Source organism: Mytilus edulis, chromosome 8 (genome assembly GCF_963676685.1).
Source record: "Mytilus edulis chromosome 8, xbMytEdul2.2, whole genome shotgun sequence".
NCBI classification, from domain to species: Eukaryota; Metazoa; Mollusca; class Bivalvia; order Mytilida; family Mytilidae; genus Mytilus; species Mytilus edulis.
In genome coordinates, this window is record NC_092351.1 from 68,361,611 (window position 1) to 68,384,530 (window position 22,920).

The 22,920-nt window shown below is 34.4% G+C and overlaps 1 protein-coding gene and 12 non-coding genes across 13 annotated transcripts; 8 read left to right on the forward strand and 5 right to left on the reverse strand.

Moving 5' to 3' along the window:
* Positions 1-377: 377 nt before the first annotated feature.
* Trnav-aac (transfer RNA valine (anticodon AAC)) lies at positions 378-450 on the forward strand. The gene has a single exon. It is a non-coding gene; the product is annotated as a tRNA-Val (tRNA).
* Positions 451-1,817: 1,367 nt separating this feature from the next.
* On the reverse strand, positions 1,818-1,890 carry Trnav-uac (transfer RNA valine (anticodon UAC)). The gene has a single exon. It is a non-coding gene; the product is annotated as a tRNA-Val (tRNA).
* A 196-nt stretch (positions 1,891-2,086) lies between these two features.
* On the forward strand, positions 2,087-2,159 carry Trnav-aac (transfer RNA valine (anticodon AAC)). Its single transcript has one exon. It is a non-coding gene; the product is annotated as a tRNA-Val (tRNA).
* Positions 2,160-3,984: 1,825 nt separating this feature from the next.
* Positions 3,985-4,057, reverse strand: Trnav-uac (transfer RNA valine (anticodon UAC)). Its single transcript has one exon. It is a non-coding gene; the product is annotated as a tRNA-Val (tRNA).
* Positions 4,058-4,495: 438 nt separating this feature from the next.
* Trnav-aac (transfer RNA valine (anticodon AAC)) lies at positions 4,496-4,568 on the forward strand. The gene has a single exon. It is a non-coding gene; the product is annotated as a tRNA-Val (tRNA).
* A 1,827-nt stretch (positions 4,569-6,395) lies between these two features.
* Trnav-uac (transfer RNA valine (anticodon UAC)) lies at positions 6,396-6,468 on the reverse strand. The gene has a single exon. It is a non-coding gene; the product is annotated as a tRNA-Val (tRNA).
* Positions 6,469-6,906: 438 nt separating this feature from the next.
* On the forward strand, positions 6,907-6,979 carry Trnav-aac (transfer RNA valine (anticodon AAC)). Its single transcript has one exon. It is a non-coding gene; the product is annotated as a tRNA-Val (tRNA).
* A 1,367-nt stretch (positions 6,980-8,346) lies between these two features.
* On the reverse strand, positions 8,347-8,419 carry Trnav-uac (transfer RNA valine (anticodon UAC)). The gene has a single exon. It is a non-coding gene; the product is annotated as a tRNA-Val (tRNA).
* Positions 8,420-8,856: 437 nt separating this feature from the next.
* Trnav-aac (transfer RNA valine (anticodon AAC)) lies at positions 8,857-8,929 on the forward strand. The gene has a single exon. It is a non-coding gene; the product is annotated as a tRNA-Val (tRNA).
* A 2,283-nt stretch (positions 8,930-11,212) lies between these two features.
* Trnav-uac (transfer RNA valine (anticodon UAC)) lies at positions 11,213-11,285 on the reverse strand. Its single transcript has one exon. It is a non-coding gene; the product is annotated as a tRNA-Val (tRNA).
* A 438-nt stretch (positions 11,286-11,723) lies between these two features.
* On the forward strand, positions 11,724-11,796 carry Trnav-aac (transfer RNA valine (anticodon AAC)). The gene has a single exon. It is a non-coding gene; the product is annotated as a tRNA-Val (tRNA).
* Positions 11,797-15,434: 3,638 nt separating this feature from the next.
* On the forward strand, positions 15,435-15,507 carry Trnav-aac (transfer RNA valine (anticodon AAC)). The gene has a single exon. It is a non-coding gene; the product is annotated as a tRNA-Val (tRNA).
* A 2,714-nt stretch (positions 15,508-18,221) lies between these two features.
* On the forward strand, positions 18,222-21,033 carry LOC139486125 (uro-adherence factor A-like). Its single transcript, XM_071270842.1, has 2 exons — positions 18,222-20,018; positions 20,708-21,033. Exons 1-2 carry the CDS (start codon positions 18,235-18,237, stop codon positions 20,961-20,963), a joined length of 2,040 nt encoding a protein of 679 aa, XP_071126943.1. The 5' UTR covers positions 18,222-18,234; the 3' UTR covers positions 20,964-21,033.
* The last annotated feature ends 1,887 nt before the right edge of the window (positions 21,034-22,920 follow it).

Consider the following 22,920-nt stretch of genomic DNA (forward strand, 5'->3'; position numbering starts at 1 on the left):
GCGGCGCTATACAAATAGGCATATCATCAAAGTCTAACGTGGGCCTCTCAACTTAGATTACTTTAGCACACACAGGTTAAAATGAAACCACTGACACACATGGGGAAAGCAAGATAAAAAGAAAACTGTACCAGTCTTCCATATTTCAGAATGTATCATGTACTTCTTGTAGGTTTTAGAAGTGCTTCCTATAAATAAGTTTGCATGACGGCCTATAAATAAGTTTGCATGACGGACTCTTCAAATGTTTAATACAATATGCTTTGAAAAAAAACCAATAACAGTAATGCAAATGAGTATTAAAAAAACACCAATATGCCAATGATCAGTCGGACAGCTGACTACTAAATAAATGAATAAGGCACATTTCATTAATGGTTTCCGTGGTGTAGTGGTTATCACATCCGCTTAACACGCGGAAGGTCCTGAGTTCAATCCTCAGCGGAAACATACTTTTTTTCGGCCTGGACAAGGTTGTTTTTTTTTACATTGGCACTGACGCGTCAACTTCTACAAATGTGAGACTCTTTTGTCGAGAAATTTTCCTCTTTTTTTTTTTAATGTCAAATAGCTCTTTTTAACTAAAAAGAAAAGAAAAGAAAGCAGGATTAAGCCACGGTTACAATACACCATTAGATTTTATGGGCGCAGTCAGTTTATGAGCATAACATGGTATTCAGAATTAAGAGTATGGCTAATCCTGATTGGTCGAAATGTGCGCCCGTTATTTTTTTATTATTAGAGACTTCGTGCACTCTGCTTTATACAAAAGGCAAAATAAAAATTATTCCATAGCCCTATAAAGGCACTGATCGAGATGACTTTTCAACACTAGGTCAAGACACGTATGTATGTTTTAAGGGCAAAATTGATAGGCATGGGAGATAAGTACAAAATACGCTAAGAAAAGCAACGCGAACCTATATTTTTTTGGACCAAAAAATACTGTCCTAATAACTTTTTTTTGATTCTAGCAAGGTTTCGTTAAAAAAAATCAACTTTCTAAAGTCGGTATCTCAAAAAAGGCTACCATTGTCGCCTATGGGGAAATTAATTGTTTATTTCAATCTTAACAACACTTCATTTCCGAGACGGTTTACTACGAAATCTCAAATTGAAACAATAATCAAAATCGAGAGGAAATTGCATCAAATAGATATGTCATTACATGTATCAAACGGAACCAACAATCATTCCCAGGCAGCAATGACTGTTATTGTTTCATTGCATTTAAGGCGAGTGCATCATGAAAGGTGCACTTGAATAGGTCCCTACTTGTTTTGTTTTTAATGTACGTCTGTCATTTGTCAACTTGTTTAAGTTAGATATATTATCGGCATAATTGCATGTAGTTATCCTCTTTTGATTCGACGCCGAAGTTTAACAGTTTAACAATTTGAGAAAACGGTAGGATTTACTACACGGATTGTCATTAAAACTGTAAAAGGTCTCAATACAGCAACTATAAATTGTAACACGTTAAAAGCAATTGCTGTGGTTGTTTTCTTTTTTTCTTTCTTCAACTGGCACAATTTAACCATTCAGTATGATATATAACACGTTAGATAATGGTAAATGTCAGTTTCTGAACCATTCTGTCATCTGCCAAAAGCTATATAGACCTCACATTTGCCTCAGTATACATACTGTTTTGGAGATGATAGGTTTTTCAATAGATTGCCGCAGGACCTTGGGTGCCAAGAAATATTTCTGAATTATTATGTCTAGCCAAATTTTAGGTTTCAAACAGTTACAGTTACACAAACAATTTCTTTCGTTATTAAAAGTAATGGAGTGCCCATTTGCAAAAACAAACCAGGTTCTGGCGAGGTTCGAACTCGCGACCTTCTGCGTGTAAAGCAGACGTGATAACCACTACACCACAGAACCGGACAATATACTTATCAAATATTATCGAATTTATACTTCAGTTTATATATCATGTGAAAATGCGGCGCTATACAAATAGGCATATCATCAAAGTCTAACGTGGGCCTCTCAACTTAGATTACTTTAGCACCAATATGCCAATGATCAGTCGGACAGCTGACTACTAAATAAATGAATAAGGCACATTTCATTAATGGTTTCCGTGGTGTAGTGGTTATCACATCCGCTTAACACGCGGAAGGTCCTGAGTTCAATCCTCAGCGGAAACATACTTTTTTTCGGCCTGGACAAGGTTGTTTTTTTTTACATTGGCACTGACGCGTCAACTTCTACAAATGTGAGACTCTTTTGTCGAGAAATTTTCCTCTTTTTTTTTTTAATGTCAAATAGCTCTTTTTAACTAAAAAGAAAAGAAAAGAAAGCAGGATTAAGCCACGGTTACAATACACCATTAGATTTTATGGGCGCAGTCAGTTTATGAGCATAACATGGTATTCAGAATTAAGAGTATGGCTAATCCTGATTGGTCGAAATGTGCGCCCGTTATTTTTTTATTATTAGAGACTTCGTGCACTCTGCTTTATACAAAAGGCAAAATAAAAATTATTCCATAGCCCTATAAAGGCACTGATCGAGATGACTTTTCAACACTAGGTCAAGACACGTATGTATGTTTTAAGGGCAAAATTGATAGGCATGAGAGATAAGTACAAAATACGCTAAGAAAAGCAACGCGAACCTATATTTTTTTGGACCAAAAAATACTGTCCTAATAACTTTTTTTTGATTCTAGCAAGGTTTCGTTAAAAAAAATCAACTTTCTAAAGTCGGTATCTCAAAAAAGGCTACCATTGTCGCCTATGGGGAAATTAATTGTTTATTTCAATCTTAACAACACTTCATTTCCGAGACGGTTTACTACGAAATCTCAAATTGAAACAATAATCAAAATCGAGAGGAAATTGCATCAAATAGATATGTCATTACATGTATCAAACGGAACCAACAATCATTCCCAGGCAGCAATGACTGTTATTGTTTCATTGCATTTAAGGCGAGTGCATCATGAAAGGTGCACTTGAATAGGTCCCTACTTGTTTTGTTTTTAATGTACGTCTGTCATTTGTCAACTTGTTTAAGTTAGATATATTATCGGCATAATTGCATGTAGTTATCCTCTTTTGATTCGACGCCGAAGTTTAACAGTTTAACAATTTGAGAAAACGGTAGGATTTACTACACGGATTGTCATTAAAACTGTAAAAGGTCTCAATACAGCAACTATAAATTGTAACACGTTAAAAGCAATTGCTGTGGTTGTTTTCTTTTTTTCTTTCTTCAACTGGCACAATTTAACCATTCAGTATGATATATAACACGTTAGATAATGGTAAATGTCAGTTTCTGAACCATTCTGTCATCTGCCAAAAGCTATATAGACCTCACATTTGCCTCAGTATACATACTGTTTTGGAGATGATAGGTTTTTCAATAGATTGCCGCAGGACCTTGGGTGCCAAGAAATATTTCTGAATTATTATGTCTAGCCAAATTTTAGGTTTCAAACAGTTACAGTTACACAAACAATTTCTTTCGTTATTAAAAGTAATGGAGTGCCCATTTGCAAAAACAAACCAGGTTCTGGCGAGGTTCGAACTCGCGACCTTCTGCGTGTAAAGCAGACGTGATAACCACTACACGGATTGTCATTAAAACTGTAAAAGGTCTCAATACAGCAACTATAAATTGTAACACGTTAAAAGCAATTGCTGTGGTTGTTTTCTTTTTTTCTTTCTTCAACTGGCACAATTTAACCATTCAGTATGATATATAACACGTTAGATAATGGTAAATGTCAGTTTCTGAACCATTCTGTCATCTGCCAAAAGCTATATAGACCTCACATTTGCCTCAGTATACATACTGTTTTGGAGATGATAGGTTTTTCAATAGATTGCCGCAGGACCTTGGGTGCCAAGAAATATTTCTGAATTATTATGTCTAGCCAAATTTTAGGTTTCAAACAGTTACAGTTACACAAACAATTTCTTTCGTTATTAAAAGTAATGGAGTGCCCATTTGCAAAAACAAACCAGGTTCTGGCGAGGTTCGAACTCGCGACCTTCTGCGTGTAAAGCAGACGTGATAACCACTACACCACAGAACCGGACAATATACTTATCAAATATTATCGAATTTATACTTCAGTTTATATATCATGTGAAAATGCGGCGCTATACAAATAGGCATATCATCAAAGTCTAACGTGGGCCTCTCAACTTAGATTACTTTAGCACACACAGGTTAAAATGAAACCACTGACACACATGGGGAAAGCAAGATAAAAAGAAAACTGTACCAGTCTTCCATATTTCAGAATGTATCATGTACTTCTTGTAGGTTTTAGAAGTGCTTCCTATAAATAAGTTTGCATGACGGCCTATAAATAAGTTTGCATGACGGACTCTTCAAATGTTTAATACAATATGCTTTGAAAAAAAACCAATAACAGTAATGCAAATGAGTATTAAAAAAACACCAATATGCCAATGATCAGTCGGACAGCTGACTACTAAATAAATGAATAAGGCACATTTCATTAATGGTTTCCGTGGTGTAGTGGTTATCACATCCGCTTAACACGCGGAAGGTCCTGAGTTCAATCCTCAGCGGAAACATACTTTTTTTCGGCCTGGACAAGGTTGTTTTTTTTTTTACATTGGCACTGACGCGTCAACTTCTACAAATGTGAGACTCTTTTGTCGAGAAATTTTCCTCTTTTTTTTTTTAATGTCAAATAGCTCTTTTTAACTAAAAAGAAAAGAAAAGAAAGCAGGATTAAGCCACGGTTACAATACACCATTAGATTTTATGGGCGCAGTCAGTTTATGAGCATAACATGGTATTCAGAATTAAGAGTATGGCTAATCCTGATTGGTCGAAATGTGCGCCCGTTATTTTTTTATTATTAGAGACTTCGTGCACTCTGCTTTATACAAAAGGCAAAATAAAAATTATTCCATAGCCCTATAAAGGCACTGATCGAGATGACTTTTCAACACTAGGTCAAGACACGTATGTATGTTTTAAGGGCAAAATTGATAGGCATGGGAGATAAGTACAAAATACGCTAAGAAAAGCAACGCGAACCTATATTTTTTTGGACCAAAAAATACTGTCCTAATAACTTTTTTTTGATTCTAGCAAGGTTTCGTTAAAAAAAATCAACTTTCTAAAGTCGGTATCTCAAAAAAGGCTACCATTGTCGCCTATGGGGAAATTAATTGTTTATTTCAATCTTAACAACACTTCATTTCCGAGACGGTTTACTACGAAATCTCAAATTGAAACAATAATCAAAATCGAGAGGAAATTGCATCAAATAGATATGTCATTACATGTATCAAACGGAACCAACAATCATTCCCAGGCAGCAATGACTGTTATTGTTTCATTGCATTTAAGGCGAGTGCATCATGAAAGGTGCACTTGAATAGGTCCCTATTTGTTTTGTTTTTAATGTACGTCTGTCATTTGTCAACTTGTTTAAGTTAGATATATTATCGGCATAATTGCATGTAGTTATCCTCTTTTGATTCGACGCCGAAGTTTAACAGTTTAACAATTTGAGAAAACGGTAGGATTTACTACACGGATTGTCATTAAAACTGTAAAAGGTCTCAATACAGCAACTATAAATTGTAACACGTTAAAAGCAATTGCTGTGGTTGTTTTCTTTTTTTCTTTCTTCAACTGGCACAATTTAACCATTCAGTATGATATATAACACGTTAGATAATGGTAAATGTCAGTTTCTGAACCATTCTGTCATCTGCCAAAAGCTATATAGACCTCACATTTGCCTCAGTATACATACTGTTTTGGAGATGATAGGTTTTTCAATAGATTGCCGCAGGACCTTGGGTGCCAAGAAATATTTCTGAATTATTATGTCTAGCCAAATTTTAGGTTTCAAACAGTTACAGTTACACAAACAATTTCTTTCGTTATTAAAAGTAATGGAGTGCCCATTTGCAAAAACAAACCAGGTTCTGGCGAGGTTCGAACTCGCGACCTTCTGCGTGTAAAGCAGACGTGATAACCACTACACGGATTGTCATTAAAACTGTAAAAGGTCTCAATACAGCAACTATAAATTGTAACACGTTAAAAGCAATTGCTGTGGTTGTTTTCTTTTTTTCTTTCTTCAACTGGCACAATTTAACCATTCAGTATGATATATAACACGTTAGATAATGGTAAATGTCAGTTTCTGAACCATTCTGTCATCTGCCAAAAGCTATATAGACCTCACATTTGCCTCAGTATACATACTGTTTTGGAGATGATAGGTTTTTCAATAGATTGCCGCAGGACCTTGGGTGCCAAGAAATATTTCTGAATTATTATGTCTAGCCAAATTTTAGGTTTCAAACAGTTACAGTTACACAAACAATTTCTTTCGTTATTAAAAGTAATGGAGTGCCCATTTGCAAAAACAAACCAGGTTCTGGCGAGGTTCGAACTCGCGACCTTCTGCGTGTAAAGCAGACGTGATAACCACTACACCACAGAACCGGACAATATACTTATCAAATATTATCGAATTTATACTTCAGTTTATATATCATGTGAAAATGCGGCGCTATACAAATAGGCATATCATCAAAGTCTAACGTGGGCCTCTCAACTTAGATTACTTTAGCACACACAGGTTAAAATGAAACCACTGACACACATGGGGAAAGCAAGATAAAAAGAAAACTGTACCAGTCTTCCATATTTCAGAATGTATCATGTACTTCTTGTAGGTTTTAGAAGTGCTTCCTATAAATAAGTTTGCATGACGGCCTATAAATAAGTTTGCATGACGGACTCTTCAAATGTTTAATACAATATGCTTTGAAAAAAAACCAATAACAGTAATGCAAATGAGTATTAAAAAAACACCAATATGCCAATGATCAGTCGGACAGCTGACTACTAAATAAATGAATAAGGCACATTTCATTAATGGTTTCCGTGGTGTAGTGGTTATCACATCCGCTTAACACGCGGAAGGTCCTGAGTTCAATCCTCAGCGGAAACATACTTTTTTTCGGCCTGGACAAGGTTGTTTTTTTTTACATTGGCACTGACGCGTCAACTTCTACAAATGTGAGACTCTTTTGTCGAGAAATTTTCCTCTTTTTTTTTTTAATGTCAAATAGCTCTTTTTAACTAAAAAGAAAAGAAAAGAAAGCAGGATTAAGCCACGGTTACAATACACCATTAGATTTTATGGGCGCAGTCAGTTTATGAGCATAACATGGTATTCAGAATTAAGAGTATGGCTAATCCTGATTGGTCGAAATGTGCGCCCGTTATTTTTTTATTATTAGAGACTTCGTGCACTCTGCTTTATACAAAAGGCAAAATAAAAATTATTCCATAGCCCTATAAAGGCACTGATCGAGATGACTTTTCAACACTAGGTCAAGACACGTATGTATGTTTTAAGGGCAAAATTGATAGGCATGGGAGATAAGTACAAAATACGCTAAGAAAAGCAACGCGAACCTATATTTTTTTGGACCAAAAAATACTGTCCTAATAACTTTTTTTTGATTCTAGCAAGGTTTCGTTAAAAAAAATCAACTTTCTAAAGTCGGTATCTCAAAAAAGGCTACCATTGTCGCCTATGGGGAAATTAATTGTTTATTTCAATCTTAACAACACTTCATTTCCGAGACGGTTTACTACGAAATCTCAAATTGAAACAATAATCAAAATCGAGAGGAAATTGCATCAAATAGATATGTCATTACATGTATCAAACGGAACCAACAATCATTCCCAGGCAGCAATGACTGTTATTGTTTCATTGCATTTAAGGCGAGTGCATCATGAAAGGTGCACTTGAATAGGTCCCTACTTGTTTTGTTTTTAATGTACGTCTGTCATTTGTCAACTTGTTTAAGTTAGATATATTATCGGCATAATTGCATGTAGTTATCCTCTTTTGATTCGACGCCGAAGTTTAACAGTTTAACAATTTGAGAAAACGGTAGGATTTACTACACGGATTGTCATTAAAACTGTAAAAGGTCTCAATACAGCAACTATAAATTGTAACACGTTAAAAGCAATTGCTGTGGTTGTTTTCTTTTTTTCTTTCTTCAACTGGCACAATTTAACCATTCAGTATGATATATAACACGTTAGATAATGGTAAATGTCAGTTTCTGAACCATTCTGTCATCTGCCAAAAGCTATATAGACCTCACATTTGCCTCAGTATACATACTGTTTTGGAGATGATAGGTTTTTCAATAGATTGCCGCAGGACCTTGGGTGCCAAGAAATATTTCTGAATTATTATGTCTAGCCAAATTTTAGGTTTCAAACAGTTACAGTTACACAAACAATTTCTTTCGTTATTAAAAGTAATGGAGTGCCCATTTGCAAAAACAAACCAGGTTCTGGCGAGGTTCGAACTCGCGACCTTCTGCGTGTAAAGCAGACGTGATAACCACTACACCACAGAACCGGACAATATACTTATCAAATATTATCGAATTTATACTTCAGTTTATATATCATGTGAAAATGCGGCGCTATACAAATAGGCATATCATCAAAGTCTAACGTGGGCCCTCAACTTAGATTACTTTAGCACACACAGGTTAAAATGAAACCACTGACACACATGGGGAAAGCAAGATAAAAAGAAAACTGTACCAGTCTTCCATATTTCAGAATGTATCATGTACTTCTTGTAGGTTTTAGAAGTGCTTCCTATAAATAAGTTTGCATGACGGCCTATAAATAAGTTTGCATGACGGACTCTTCAAATGTTTAATACAATATGCTTTGAAAAAAAACCAATAACAGTAATGCAAATGAGTATTAAAAAAACACCAATATGCCAATGATCAGTCGGACAGCTGACTACTAAATAAATGAATAAGGCACATTTCATTAATGGTTTCCGTGGTGTAGTGGTTATCACATCCGCTTAACACGCGGAAGGTCCTGAGTTCAATCCTCAGCGGAAACATACTTTTTTTCGGCCTGGACAAGGTTGTTTTTTTTTACATTGGCACTGACGCGTCAACTTCTACAAATGTGAGACTCTTTTGTCGAGAAATTTTCCTCTTTTTTTTTTTAATGTCAAATAGCTCTTTTTAACTAAAAAGAAAAGAAAAGAAAGCAGGATTAAGCCACGGTTACAATACACCATTAGATTTTATGGGCGCAGTCAGTTTATGAGCATAACATGGTATTCAGAATTAAGAGTATGGCTAATCCTGATTGGTCGAAATGTGCGCCCGTTATTTTTTTATTATTAGAGACTTCGTGCACTCTGCTTTATACAAAAGGCAAAATAAAAATTATTCCATAGCCCTATAAAGGCACTGATCGAGATGACTTTTCAACACTAGGTCAAGACACGTATGTATGTTTTAAGGGCAAAATTGATAGGCATGGGAGATAAGTACAAAATACGCTAAGAAAAGCAACGCGAACCTATATTTTTTTGGACCAAAAAATACTGTCCTAATAACTTTTTTTTGATTCTAGCAAGGTTTCGTTAAAAAAAATCAACTTTCTAAAGTCGGTATCTCAAAAAAGGCTACCATTGTCGCCTATGGGGAAATTAATTGTTTATTTCAATCTTAACAACACTTCATTTCCGAGACGGTTTACTACGAAATCTCAAATTGAAACAATAATCAAAATCGAGAGGAAATTGCATCAAATAGATATGTCATTACATGTATCAAACGGAACCAACAATCATTCCCAGGCAGCAATGACTGTTATTGTTTCATTGCATTTAAGGCGAGTGCATCATGAAAGGTGCACTTGAATAGGTCCCTATTTGTTTTGTTTTTAATGTACGTCTGTCATTTGTCAACTTGTTTAAGTTAGATATATTATCGGCATAATTGCATGTAGTTATCCTCTTTTGATTCGACGCCGAAGTTTAACAGTTTAACAATTTGAGAAAACGGTAGGATTTACTACACGGATTGTCATTAAAACTGTAAAAGGTCTCAATACAGCAACTATAAATTGTAACACGTTAAAAGCAATTGCTGTGGTTGTTTTCTTTTTTTCTTTCTTCAACTGGCACAATTTAACCATTCAGTATGATATATAACACGTTAGATAATGGTAAATGTCAGTTTCTGAACCATTCTGTCATCTGCCAAAAGCTATATAGACCTCACATTTGCCTCAGTATACATACTGTTTTGGAGATGATAGGTTTTTCAATAGATTGCCGCAGGACCTTGGGTGCCAAGAAATATTTCTGAATTATTATGTCTAGCCAAATTTTAGGTTTCAAACAGTTACAGTTACACAAACAATTTCTTTCGTTATTAAAAGTAATGGAGTGCCCATTTGCAAAAACAAACCAGGTTCTGGCGAGGTTCGAACTCGCGACCTTCTGCGTGTAAAGCAGACGTGATAACCACTACACGGATTGTCATTAAAACTGTAAAAGGTCTCAATACAGCAACTATAAATTGTAACACGTTAAAAGCAATTGCTGTGGTTGTTTTCTTTTTTTCTTTCTTCAACTGGCACAATTTAACCATTCAGTATGATATATAACACGTTAGATAATGGTAAATGTCAGTTTCTGAACCATTCTGTCATCTGCCAAAAGCTATATAGACCTCACATTTGCCTCAGTATACATACTGTTTTGGAGATGATAGGTTTTTCAATAGATTGCCGCAGGACCTTGGGTGCCAAGAAATATTTCTGAATTATTATGTCTAGCCAAATTTTAGGTTTCAAACAGTTACAGTTACACAAACAATTTCTTTCGTTATTAAAAGTAATGGAGTGCCCATTTGCAAAAACAAACCAGGTTCTGGCGAGGTTCGAACTCGCGACCTTCTGCGTGTAAAGCAGACGTGATAACCACTACACGGATTGTCATTAAAACTGTAAAAGGTCTCAATACAGCAACTATAAATTGTAACACGTTAAAAGCAATTGCTGTGGTTGTTTTCTTTTTTTCTTTCTTCAACTGGCACAATTTAACCATTCAGTATGATATATAACACGTTAGATAATGGTAAATGTCAGTTTCTGAACCATTCTGTCATCTGCCAAAAGCTATATAGACCTCACATTTGCCTCAGTATACATACTGTTTTGGAGATGATAGGTTTTTCAATAGATTGCCGCAGGACCTTGGGTGCCAAGAAATATTTCTGAATTATTATGTCTAGCCAAATTTTAGGTTTCAAACAGTTACAGTTACACAAACAATTTCTTTCGTTATTAAAAGTAATGGAGTGCCCATTTGCAAAAACAAACCAGGTTCTGGCGAGGTTCGAACTCGCGACCTTCTGCGTGTAAAGCAGACGTGATAACCACTACACCACAGAACCGGACAATATACTTATCAAATATTATCGAATTTATACTTCAGTTTATATATCATGTGAAAATGCGGCGCTATACAAATAGGCATATCATCAAAGTCTAACGTGGGCCTCTCAACTTAGATTACTTTAGCACACACAGGTTAAAATGAAACCACTGACACACATGGGGAAAGCAAGATAAAAAGAAAACTGTACCAGTCTTCCATATTTCAGAATGTATCATGTACTTCTTGTAGGTTTTAGAAGTGCTTCCTATAAATAAGTTTGCATGACGGCCTATAAATAAGTTTGCATGACGGACTCTTCAAATGTTTAATACAATATGCTTTGAAAAAAAACCAATAACAGTAATGCAAATGAGTATTAAAAAAACACCAATATGCCAATGATCAGTCGGACAGCTGACTACTAAATAAATGAATAAGGCACATTTCATTAATGGTTTCCGTGGTGTAGTGGTTATCACATCCGCTTAACACGCGGAAGGTCCTGAGTTCAATCCTCAGCGGAAACATACTTTTTTTCGGCCTGGACAAGGTTGTTTTTTTTTTACATTGGCACTGACGCGTCAACTTCTACAAATGTGAGACTCTTTTGTCGAGAAATTTTCCTCTTTTTTTTTTTAATGTCAAATAGCTCTTTTTAACTAAAAAGAAAAGAAAAGAAAGCAGGATTAAGCCACGGTTACAATACACCATTAGATTTTATGGGCGCAGTCAGTTTATGAGCATAACATGGTATTCAGAATTAAGAGTATGGCTAATCCTGATTGGTCGAAATGTGCGCCCGTTATTTTTTTATTATTAGAGACTTCGTGCACTCTGCTTTATACAAAAGGCAAAATAAAAATTATTCCATAGCCCTATAAAGGCACTGATCGAGATGACTTTTCAACACTAGGTCAAGACACGTATGTATGTTTTAAGGGCAAAATTGATAGGCATGGGAGATAAGTACAAAATACGCTAAGAAAAGCAACGCGAACCTATATTTTTTTGGACCAAAAAATACTGTCCTAATAACTTTTTTTTGATTCTAGCAAGGTTTCGTTAAAAAAAATCAACTTTCTAAAGTCGGTATCTCAAAAAAGGCTACCATTGTCGCCTATGGGGAAATTAATTGTTTATTTCAATCTTAACAACACTTCATTTCCGAGACGGTTTACTACGAAATCTCAAATTGAAACAATAATCAAAATCGAGAGGAAATTGCATCAAATAGATATGTCATTACATGTATCAAACGGAACCAACAATCATTCCCAGGCAGCAATGACTGTTATTGTTTCATTGCATTTAAGGCGAGTGCATCATGAAAGGTGCACTTGAATAGGTCCCTATTTGTTTTGTTTTTAATGTACGTCTGTCATTTGTCAACTTGTTTAAGTTAGATATATTATCGGCATAATTGCATGTAGTTATCCTCTTTTGATTCGACGCCGAAGTTTAACAGTTTAACAATTTGAGAAAACGGTAGGATTTACTACACGGATTGTCATTAAAACTGTAAAAGGTCTCAATACAGCAACTATAAATTGTAACACGTTAAAAGCAATTGCTGTGGTTGTTTTCTTTTTTTCTTTCTTCAACTGGCACAATTTAACCATTCAGTATGATATATAACACGTTAGATAATGGTAAATGTCAGTTTCTGAACCATTCTGTCATCTGCCAAAAGCTATATAGACCTCACATTTGCCTCAGTATACATACTGTTTTGGAGATGATAGGTTTTTCAATAGATTGCCGCAGGACCTTGGGTGCCAAGAAATATTTCTGAATTATTATGTCTAGCCAAATTTTAGGTTTCAAACAGTTACAGTTACACAAACAATTTCTTTCGTTATTAAAAGTAATGGAGTGCCCATTTGCAAAAACAAACCAGGTTCTGGCGAGGTTCGAACTCGCGACCTTCTGCGTGTAAAGCAGACGTGATTTTTTTTTTTTTTTTTTTTATCTTTATTATATTCACAATTCATATATACATATCACAGTTTCAATTACACAAACATAAAAACATTTTCATTATTTATTGTCCTTTCTCTGAAAATGAATCATATTTGCAAAATTATCTATATTGCGTGAAATATTTGTCACGAACATAATTATCTGATTAATATCAACTTTCGTATACTCATATTTACATATATATCTATCATTTTCTATGGAACAACATCATATCCCTATATTTATATTCAATCTCATTCTAATCTACCATTCTGCTCATACATTGAAATTATAAAAGCCTACACCGAATACAATGAAAAAATTAAAGAGTTTTAGTGTTTGTACGGTACTGTATTATTGTCCTACATATGACGAAAATTGATACAATCGAAATAAAAGATCGCAAAGGGCTGGTCTCCATTCCACCATGCAAATAAATTCAAAAGTATTAAATATTAAGTCAATTATCAGCAATAATAAGACAAGCAAACAAAATCACAATCTAATTATCATAATTCAGCAAAAACATTTTTTCCCATTTTCTCACAGAAACATACACACTTCTCATTACAAAAACAAATTATAAAATACTTAAACAAATTTTACAGTTTTTTATTTCCACAAGCCAGGTTTTCAATCTCCAGTATTCCTTGACGGACTGCATCAGTCATCAGTTTTGTTGTTCTAACATCTTTAAAATCCTCGGTTACCACTTTGTTCAATAACCGGTAATCTCGTTCCCCGCGATTGACAATTTCAACATTTTTATGGCCCATATGATATAATATCAGAAGTCCTCTTTGCGTTTTTCCAATTAATATGTCCATACCACTTCGGTTTTGTTTTAAAACAATTTTATAAATAAATCTACTAGCTTGTAAAGTTTTATTATGTTCTTTCACTTTGTCACATGTTGACGGAGTAGATACAATATTACTGTTATTTGCTTGACTAATTGTACAGTTTGATAATAAATTATCTTCGTCTCCGTTGCATTTATTATTTTCAATTCTCCCAACTGATACTCTATGTTTATTTTCATTCACATTGTTTACACTTTTACTTGTTAAACAGGTTGGTGACATAGACAATTCTTTACCTGTATCGATCGACAGTTCTATATTCGGACTCTCTATAACTTCGATGTTACCTGTAGTACCACAGGCCACAGACGGGTTATCGTCAAAGTCCATTATATCTAAGGTATTTGTCGATACCTCTTCATTCGTTATTTGAATTATTTCAGATGAACGGTCTGAACAAATCACATTTGTAGGATTCTCAATATTCTCAATATTTACATTGTCATTGTTATATTCTTTCATCCGTTTTTTATTACGATTTACGGTAGAATTTGATTTTCTTTTACTTTTAGTATAATCTTCATTTGTAAAAACTACAGATATACGGGCTCTGTCATTTTCACCATGCACAGTAAATGATATATTACGAAATTGTTCGCATGCATTTTCTATAGTTTTCAACAGTAAAGCTGGAAGTCTCTCCATTATAAATATAATTAAAAACAGTTATACAATTCACCCTCGGGTAGCCTCTTTCAATCCAAAAATATTTACAACATTTCAAACAGTTAATAAAGACGGGTTTTCCAATATCAATGAAAAGAACTTACTTCTAAAACAAGTTAGAATATTATAAATCCATATTTTAGCTTGGTAATCCGAGCAATAACTTATAATAGAGTAATATTTTCACTGTACTCAAAAACAACCCAAAACAGACGTGATAACCACTACACCACAGAACCGGACAATATACTTATCAAATATTATCGAATTTATACTTCAGTTTATATATCATGTGAAAATGCGGCGCTATACAAATAGGCATATCATCAAAGTCTAACGTGGGCCTCTCAACTTAGATTACTTTAGCACACACAGGTTAAAATGAAACCACTGACACACATGGGGAAAGCAAGATAAAAAGAAAACTGTACCAGTCTTCCATATTTCAGAATGTATCATGTACTTCTTGTAGGTTTTAGAAGTGCTTCCTATAAATAAGTTTGCATGACGGCCTATAAATAAGTTTGCATGACGGACTCTTCAAATGTTTAATACAATATGCTTTGAAAAAAAACCAATAACAGTAATGCAAATGAGTATTAAAAAAACACCAATATGCCAATGATCAGTCGGACAGCTGACTACTAAATAAATGAATAAGGCACATTTCATTAATGGTTTCCGTGGTGTAGTGGTTATCACATCCGCTTAACACGCGGAAGGTCCTGAGTTCAATCCTCAGCGGAAACATACTTTTTTTCGGCCTGGACAAGGTTGTTTTTTTTTTACATTGGCACTGACGCGTCAACTTCTACAAATGTGAGACTCTTTTGTCGAGAAATTTTCCTCTTTTTTTTTTTAATGTCAAATAGCTCTTTTTAACTAAAAAGAAAAGAAAAGAAAGCAGGATTAAGCCACGGTTACAATACACCATTAGATTTTATGGGCGCAGTCAGTTTATGAGCATAACATGGTATTCAGAATTAAGAGTATGGCTAATCCTGATTGGTCGAAATGTGCGCCCGTTATTTTTTTATTATTAGAGACTTCGTGCACTCTGCTTTATACAAAAGGCAAAATAAAAATTATTCCATAGCCCTATAAAGGCACTGATCGAGATGACTTTTCAACACTAGGTCAAGACACGTATGTATGTTTTAAGGGCAAAATTGATAGGCATGGGAGATAAGTACAAAATACGCTAAGAAAAGCAACGCGAACCTATATTTTTTTGGACCAAAAAATACTGTCCTAATAACTTTTTTTTGATTCTAGCAAGGTTTCGTTAAAAAAAATCAACTTTCTAAAGTCGGTATCTCAAAAAAGGCTACCATTGTCGCCTATGAGCCATTCCACGCTACAGTGGAACTTACAGTGACATTCATTATAACCTGTGTAGAGCAAATTATAATCATAAAAATAAAAGTGTTAGATATCAGAATTGAAACTAAATGAATAAAGAGATAGTTCTTAAAATTTCATGGTGATTGGAGTTATATTAAAAAAGATTTGAAGTTAAAACTGTAGATTTTGAGAAAAAAATCACGGACAAATGCAAAATTCAACAGAGTGTCAAATTTTCACAGCAAAATTTTTGGTTCATGATACTATTTTCTGTTCAAGTTGATGGTTTTAAAGCATAGTGCAATCAATATTTTATTTAAATTATGAACATGAAGTTGTTTTAGTAGTGTTTTCTAGGAAAACTTTGATTTATTTAGATGATAACCCAAGCATTACGATTTTCCGTCAAATAACAGTGTTAGCAACGAGACACACAGAAAGGAAAATGTGAAATAAAAAGAACGCAAACTTGTTATCACTGAAAACATCTAATGTTATAACACGTTTTTCTTATAGTATGGCGTACAGAGCAATAAACCCTAAAAAAATAAACACAACTGAAAAAAATAAAAAATATTCCGTCAAAAAAGTAACGGTTGTTGGATGCAGTTTATGCAATATTATCCAATGAATTTTAATCTGCAGTTGATTGTTCTAGACAATTCCACCGGAAGTTAAACGACCGGATTAATACCGTATCTGATTTGGTTATTACAATACAAGATGGCAAGCAATTTCCTCAGGTAAGTTTTCAGTCAGAAATTGAGGATTTTCACGTTCGTTGAGAATGATAACATTAGTTACCGTTATAAGTAAATAATCCATTAAATGTCCCGTGTTTAGATGTGGTTTTTAATGTGCTATGGTTGTTTTAAAGAGTGCAAACTTTATATAAAATACCTGGGGAGTTTGGAAAGGGACACCAGATATACGCATGATTTCGGTATTGACATGGGTAACACATGTTATCATTGACATACATTGTCTGGTTTAAAATTAGAGTCAAACATCACTTATGTTTTTTGTACATCACATCATCAAAAAGAAAGCTTGTCATGATAAAGAAAAAGTTGCAAAGAGAATCTACTATGATACATGTACACTTTGAAAACAAAAAGAAAAATAGATCTATAGGGATGTGTGTTTATGTTAACCACGAATAACTAAGTGATGGTTGACTTCAACGTCCTGGACAGAAATGTCAAGTACACAGTTGTTACTAAGCAATGTATTTCTATTAATCACCAATCCTAACATGTTTTAAACACATTATAATGTTTTTTTTTACATACTTCTGTTTTATAAAGGTGAAAATTACATGCCTTATTAGATCTGAATTGTACATGTGAACATTTTACTATAAAAAGATAACAATGTTATTATGGACTTATTGTTTTTTTCAGTTCTTGCCTGAAAAAACTGTCATTCATCACAACAGTTTGGTGTCTGACTGATACAATAAATTAAACATTGCTCAACGTGTTTTGTTCTTTTTTTAGGCTTATTATTGATAATGTATACAAAATTATAAATAATAGTTACAAATAAGAAATTAATTTATTAGATCTTGGCTGGTGTAACATTGTCATTCATGACATCTGTTTACTTAATTCAACCTGTTAACATTGTCAAGCACACTGGTGTTACCATATCCTGTTCAAAAATACTTTTAATATACTCTTTACCTGAAAGTATCAAAAGTTCTGTTTTCTTATCTTAAATCACCCACATGTCAATGTACCATTTAAGTACATTTAATGCACAAACAAATTTCACAACACAAAAAACAACAGCTGTGATGTTTGACCACTCATCAAAGATATTTATCTTACTTAAAATATGTCCAGTATAATATGATTTTGACATCAAATTAATTTAGATGTAGTTCTTAATTGAAGTCTTTGATAAAGATTTAAATTTAAAGAGGATGGTTTAATTTAAAATTCTTTATAACTATCATGATAATATAAGAAAGACTGTTATTTACCAGTTTACCTTAAGATGTACAACTAATGTTACATGTGACTTTTATGGAAAAAAATCATGGTCAATCATAACCTGTTTACAATTCACTTAAACTTACTTAACATTAGACTTTGAAATATTCTATAAATGACATATGACATTGATAGTATGGATATAGACGTTGGTGCAGTAAATGATATTGGTACAGAAAATATGACAGTTAATGGTATAGAAAAAGCAGATGGATTGAAGACAACAAAGATATCCGATGGCATGGAGACAACAGAGACATCAGATAGCTTAGAGACAACAGAGAAAGCAGATAGTATGGAGACAACAGAGAAAGCAGATGTCTTGGAGACAACAGCGAAAGCAGAAGGCATGGAGACACCATATAAAGCAGATGGCATGGAAACAACAGAGAACGCAGATGTCTTGGAGACAACAGAGAAAGTAGATGGTATGGAGACAACAGCGAAAGCAGAAGGCATGGAGACAACAGAGATATATGATAGCTTTAAGACAACAGAGAATTCAGATGGCTTGATGACAACAGAGAAAGCAGTTGGTATGATGTCTTCAGAGAAAGTAGATGGGTTAATGATAATTGAGAAAACAGATGGCTTGGAGACAACAGAGGAAGCAGATGGCCTGGAGACAACAGAGAAATCAGATGGCTTGTTGACAACAGAGAGAGTAGATGGTATGGAGACAATAAAGAGATTATATGGCATGGTGACTCCAGAGAAAGCAGATGGCATGATGACTCCAGAGAAAGTACATGGCTTTGGGACAACAGAGGAAGCAGATGGCCTGGAGACAACAGAGAAATCAGATGGCTTGTTGACAACAGAGAGAGTAGATGGTATGAAGACAATAGAGAGAGTATATGGCATGGTAACTCCAGAGAAAGCAGATGGCATGGAGACAACATATAAAGCAGATGGCATGGAAACAACAGAGAACGCAGATGTCTTGGAGACAACAGAGACAGCAGATGGCATGGAGATGACAGAGAAAGCAGATAGCTTAGAGACAACAGAGAAAGTAGATGGTATGGAGACAACAGAGAAAGCAGATGTCTTGGAGACAACAGAGAAAGTAGATGGTATGGAGACAACAGCGAAAGCAGAAGGCATGGAGACAACAGAGATATATGATAGCTTTAAGACAACAGAGAATTCAGATGGCTTGATGACAACAGAGAAAGCAGTTGGTATGATGTCTTCAGAGAAAGTAGATGGGTTAGAGATAATTGAGAAAACAGATGGCTTGGAGACAACAGAGGAAGCAGATGGCCTGGAGACAACAGAGAAATCAGATGGCTTGTTGACAACAGAGAGAGTAGATGGTATGGAGACAATAGAGAGAGTATATGGCATGGTGACTCCAGAGAAAGCAGATGGCATGATGACTCCAGAGAAAGTACATGGCTTTGGGACAACAGAGGAAGCAGATTGCCTGGAGACAACAGAGAAATCAGATGGCTTGTTGACAACAGAGAGAGTAGATGGTATGGAGACAATAGAGAGAGTATATGGCAAGGCGACTCCAGAGAAAGCAGATGGCATGATGACTCCAGAGAAAGGATATGGCTTTGGGACAACAGAGAAAGCAGGTGGCTTGTTAACAACAGGGAAGTCAGATGGTATGGAGACAGCAGAGGAAGCAGATGGTATGGAGACAACAGAGAAAGTAGATGGCATGGTGACTCCAGAGAAAGCAGATGACATGGTGACTCCAGAGAAAGCTGATAGCATGGTGACTCCAGAGAAAGTAGATGGCTTGGAGACAACAGAGAAATCAGATGGTATGGAGACAACAGAGAAAGAAGATGGCATGGTGACTCCAGAGAAAGCAGATGGCATGGTGACTCCAGAGAAAGCAGATGGCATGGTGACTCCAGAGAATGTAGATGGCTTGGAGACAACAGACAAAGCAGATTGCAAAAGGTAAGGGAATATTATTCTTTATTAATTTTGATATTGTTGAAATGAAGTTTTATTTGAAAAAAAATTTGTAAACTTCTCTCCTTTTTGATTTGTTTTAGTATTTGTGTGATATATTATTTAACTGAAATGGTACGTCAAGTTTTTTTTTATAATAATTATGTTATGAATTTAGGCTAATGCATCATGATGTGGGAAATTTCGTGTTGGTGAAACTTCAATGTGGACAAAAAAAAACACAGAATTTTGTTGCTGAGGTAAAAAGGTTCTTTGTTATTGTTATTTGTTTATTGTGTTTCGTTGATGTTCTTTCTCTTTTATTTTACTTGCAGATTAATTATTGACATCAATCACATTTGGTGTCCTTTGTTATTGCATGTTTCAGATTAGGAAATATTAAGTTTTGATACTCATTTTTGGTACAGTGATAATAAGTGAGCCTATTGTTTAGTCTTATTGGACTTTATTTGTCATTACTGATGTTTTATCTAAATCTTGCTGGCTAATTAACTGAAAGCTAGCTGAGGAACTAAACTGATTACACATGTTCTCAATAATTTGATTTTGTTTTGGTTTGGACTAAAATGTCAGTCTTTAAACAAGTTCAGTTTTTTTATAAAAGTCTTACACATCAACTTTTTTTATTTTGTTTAAATTGATCGGTATTGTTACATCTTTCGTCTTTTTTCCAGATCGTTGATAATATTGAGAGAGAATATATACTGCGATACATGCAGAAGTGTAAATATGGTTACAAGTGGCCAGCGAGGGAAGATTCATCACAGGAACCTGAGGAACATATTGTTCAAAGACTCGCTAAACCAAATACGACTGAAAAAAACAACAAGACATTCTTTCACTTTAAATTTGATAATTAAATGTTTTCATTCATTTGACTTACTATGTTTACTGGTAACACAGTGTCACAATTGCTTGAATAGTCCATAATTGTTTATTATTATTAATGGGTGTAGTAGTAAAAAATGTGGTAACACCTAAATATATCCTTTCAACATTATTCTATCATTCATGTTAGTTCTTTTTGTTGGCGTTTCTTATTGTTGTCCTTGGGTTTTGATGGCCCTTTTGTGTTTGCAGCTCCAATACACAAGTGAATGTGTACCATTCAATATGTGTTATGTTTGGTACTATTGCCTCAAGTGCAGAAGCTCAAACATTTGAGCCTAGGTTGGAAAATAAAATTAGTATTTGCCACACGTGAACTATCATGGTAAAAAACTTGATAATGTCGATCTAGTATAAAGGTGGTATTTTGTTTATTTGCTTTCATCCATCCTTCATTGCCACTATACCCATTGTTTTTTTGCTGAGGTCTCATAAAGCTAATATGGTAAACATGTTGATTGATTCGGCAAGCTTATTTTTCTATATTCGCATACACTTAACATTTCATGGGCAAAAATCAATACCTAGTCATCTTTTTTTTTCTCTGTTTGTGCTAAAAACCGCATGATGGGTATTGTACTTTGTTTGTATACCACATTTGGCAATAGAAAATATCTCAACACTAAGTATAGTTCAAATATAACAATGAAAATACTAAAAACAGGTAACAGATGTTGTGTTTTGACATCACGTCTGTTATATTGCCAAACGTAACATAGGTTACTCTTTTGTATGAAATAGTTGGGTTTCTGCAGACTTTTCTTTAGCTTATATATTAAACATTTTACAGAAACATTTCTTAACTTTTCAGATTCACTTATTTCATCAGTTAATCAACAGTAATTCTCATAATAAGTATAACAATGTAGATGAAGTATGACCACACTACCAGCACAATGTCAACAGATAAAAGTAGACGTCTATGGTTGAAAAATATTAACAAAAATGCACAATAAATGTTTCATTTATGTTGGAAATTGCTAGTCATCATCATTTGATAGAGATTTATTCTTCTGATTTGAATAGAAACTGAATATTGATCGGTCAAGTAACGTGCGTTACCTTTCAACCACTATAATGAAAATGCTGTTTTAATGCCCCAAAACGGTATAAGTTATGTTCCTAACAACGTAGTTTAATTATTTATATATTAATCTTACAGGCTGCACAAAAAAAATAAAGATATGCTACGCTTTAAAATTTGGACATCTTTCACAATAGATATACACTGTACTGTGGAATGTCTCCTATGGGGAAATTAATTGTTTATTTCAATCTTAACAACACTTCATTTCCGAGACGGTTTACTACGAAATCTCAAATTGAAACAATAATCAAAATCGAGAGGAAATTGCATCAAATAGATATGTCATTACATGTATCAAACGGAACCAACAAGCATTCCCAGGCAGCAATGACTGTTATTGTTTCATTGCATTTAAGGCGAGTGCATCATGAAAGGTGCACTTGAATAGGTCCCTATTTGTTTTGTTTTTAATGTACGTCTGTCATTTGTCAACTTGTTTAAGTTAGATATATTATCGGCATAATTGCATGTAGTTATCCTCTTTTGATTCGACGCCGAAGTTTAACAGTTTAACAATTTGAGAAAACGGTAGGATTTACTACACGGATTGTCATTAAAACTGTAAAAGGTCTCAATACAGCAACTATAAATTGTAACACGTTAAAAGCAATTGCTGTGGTTGTTTTCTTTTTTTCTTTCTTCAACTGGCACAATTTAACCATTCAGTATGATATATAACACGTTAGATAATGGTAAATGTCAGTTTCTGAACCATTCTGTCATCTGCCAAAAGCTATATAGACCTCACATTTGCCTCAGTATACATACTGTTTTGGAGATGATAGGTTTTTCAATAGATTGCCGCAGGACCTTGGGTGCCAAGAAATATTTCTGAATTATTATGTCTAGCCAAATTTTAGGTTTCAAACAGTTACAGTTACACAAACAATTTCTTTCGTTATTAAAAGTAAT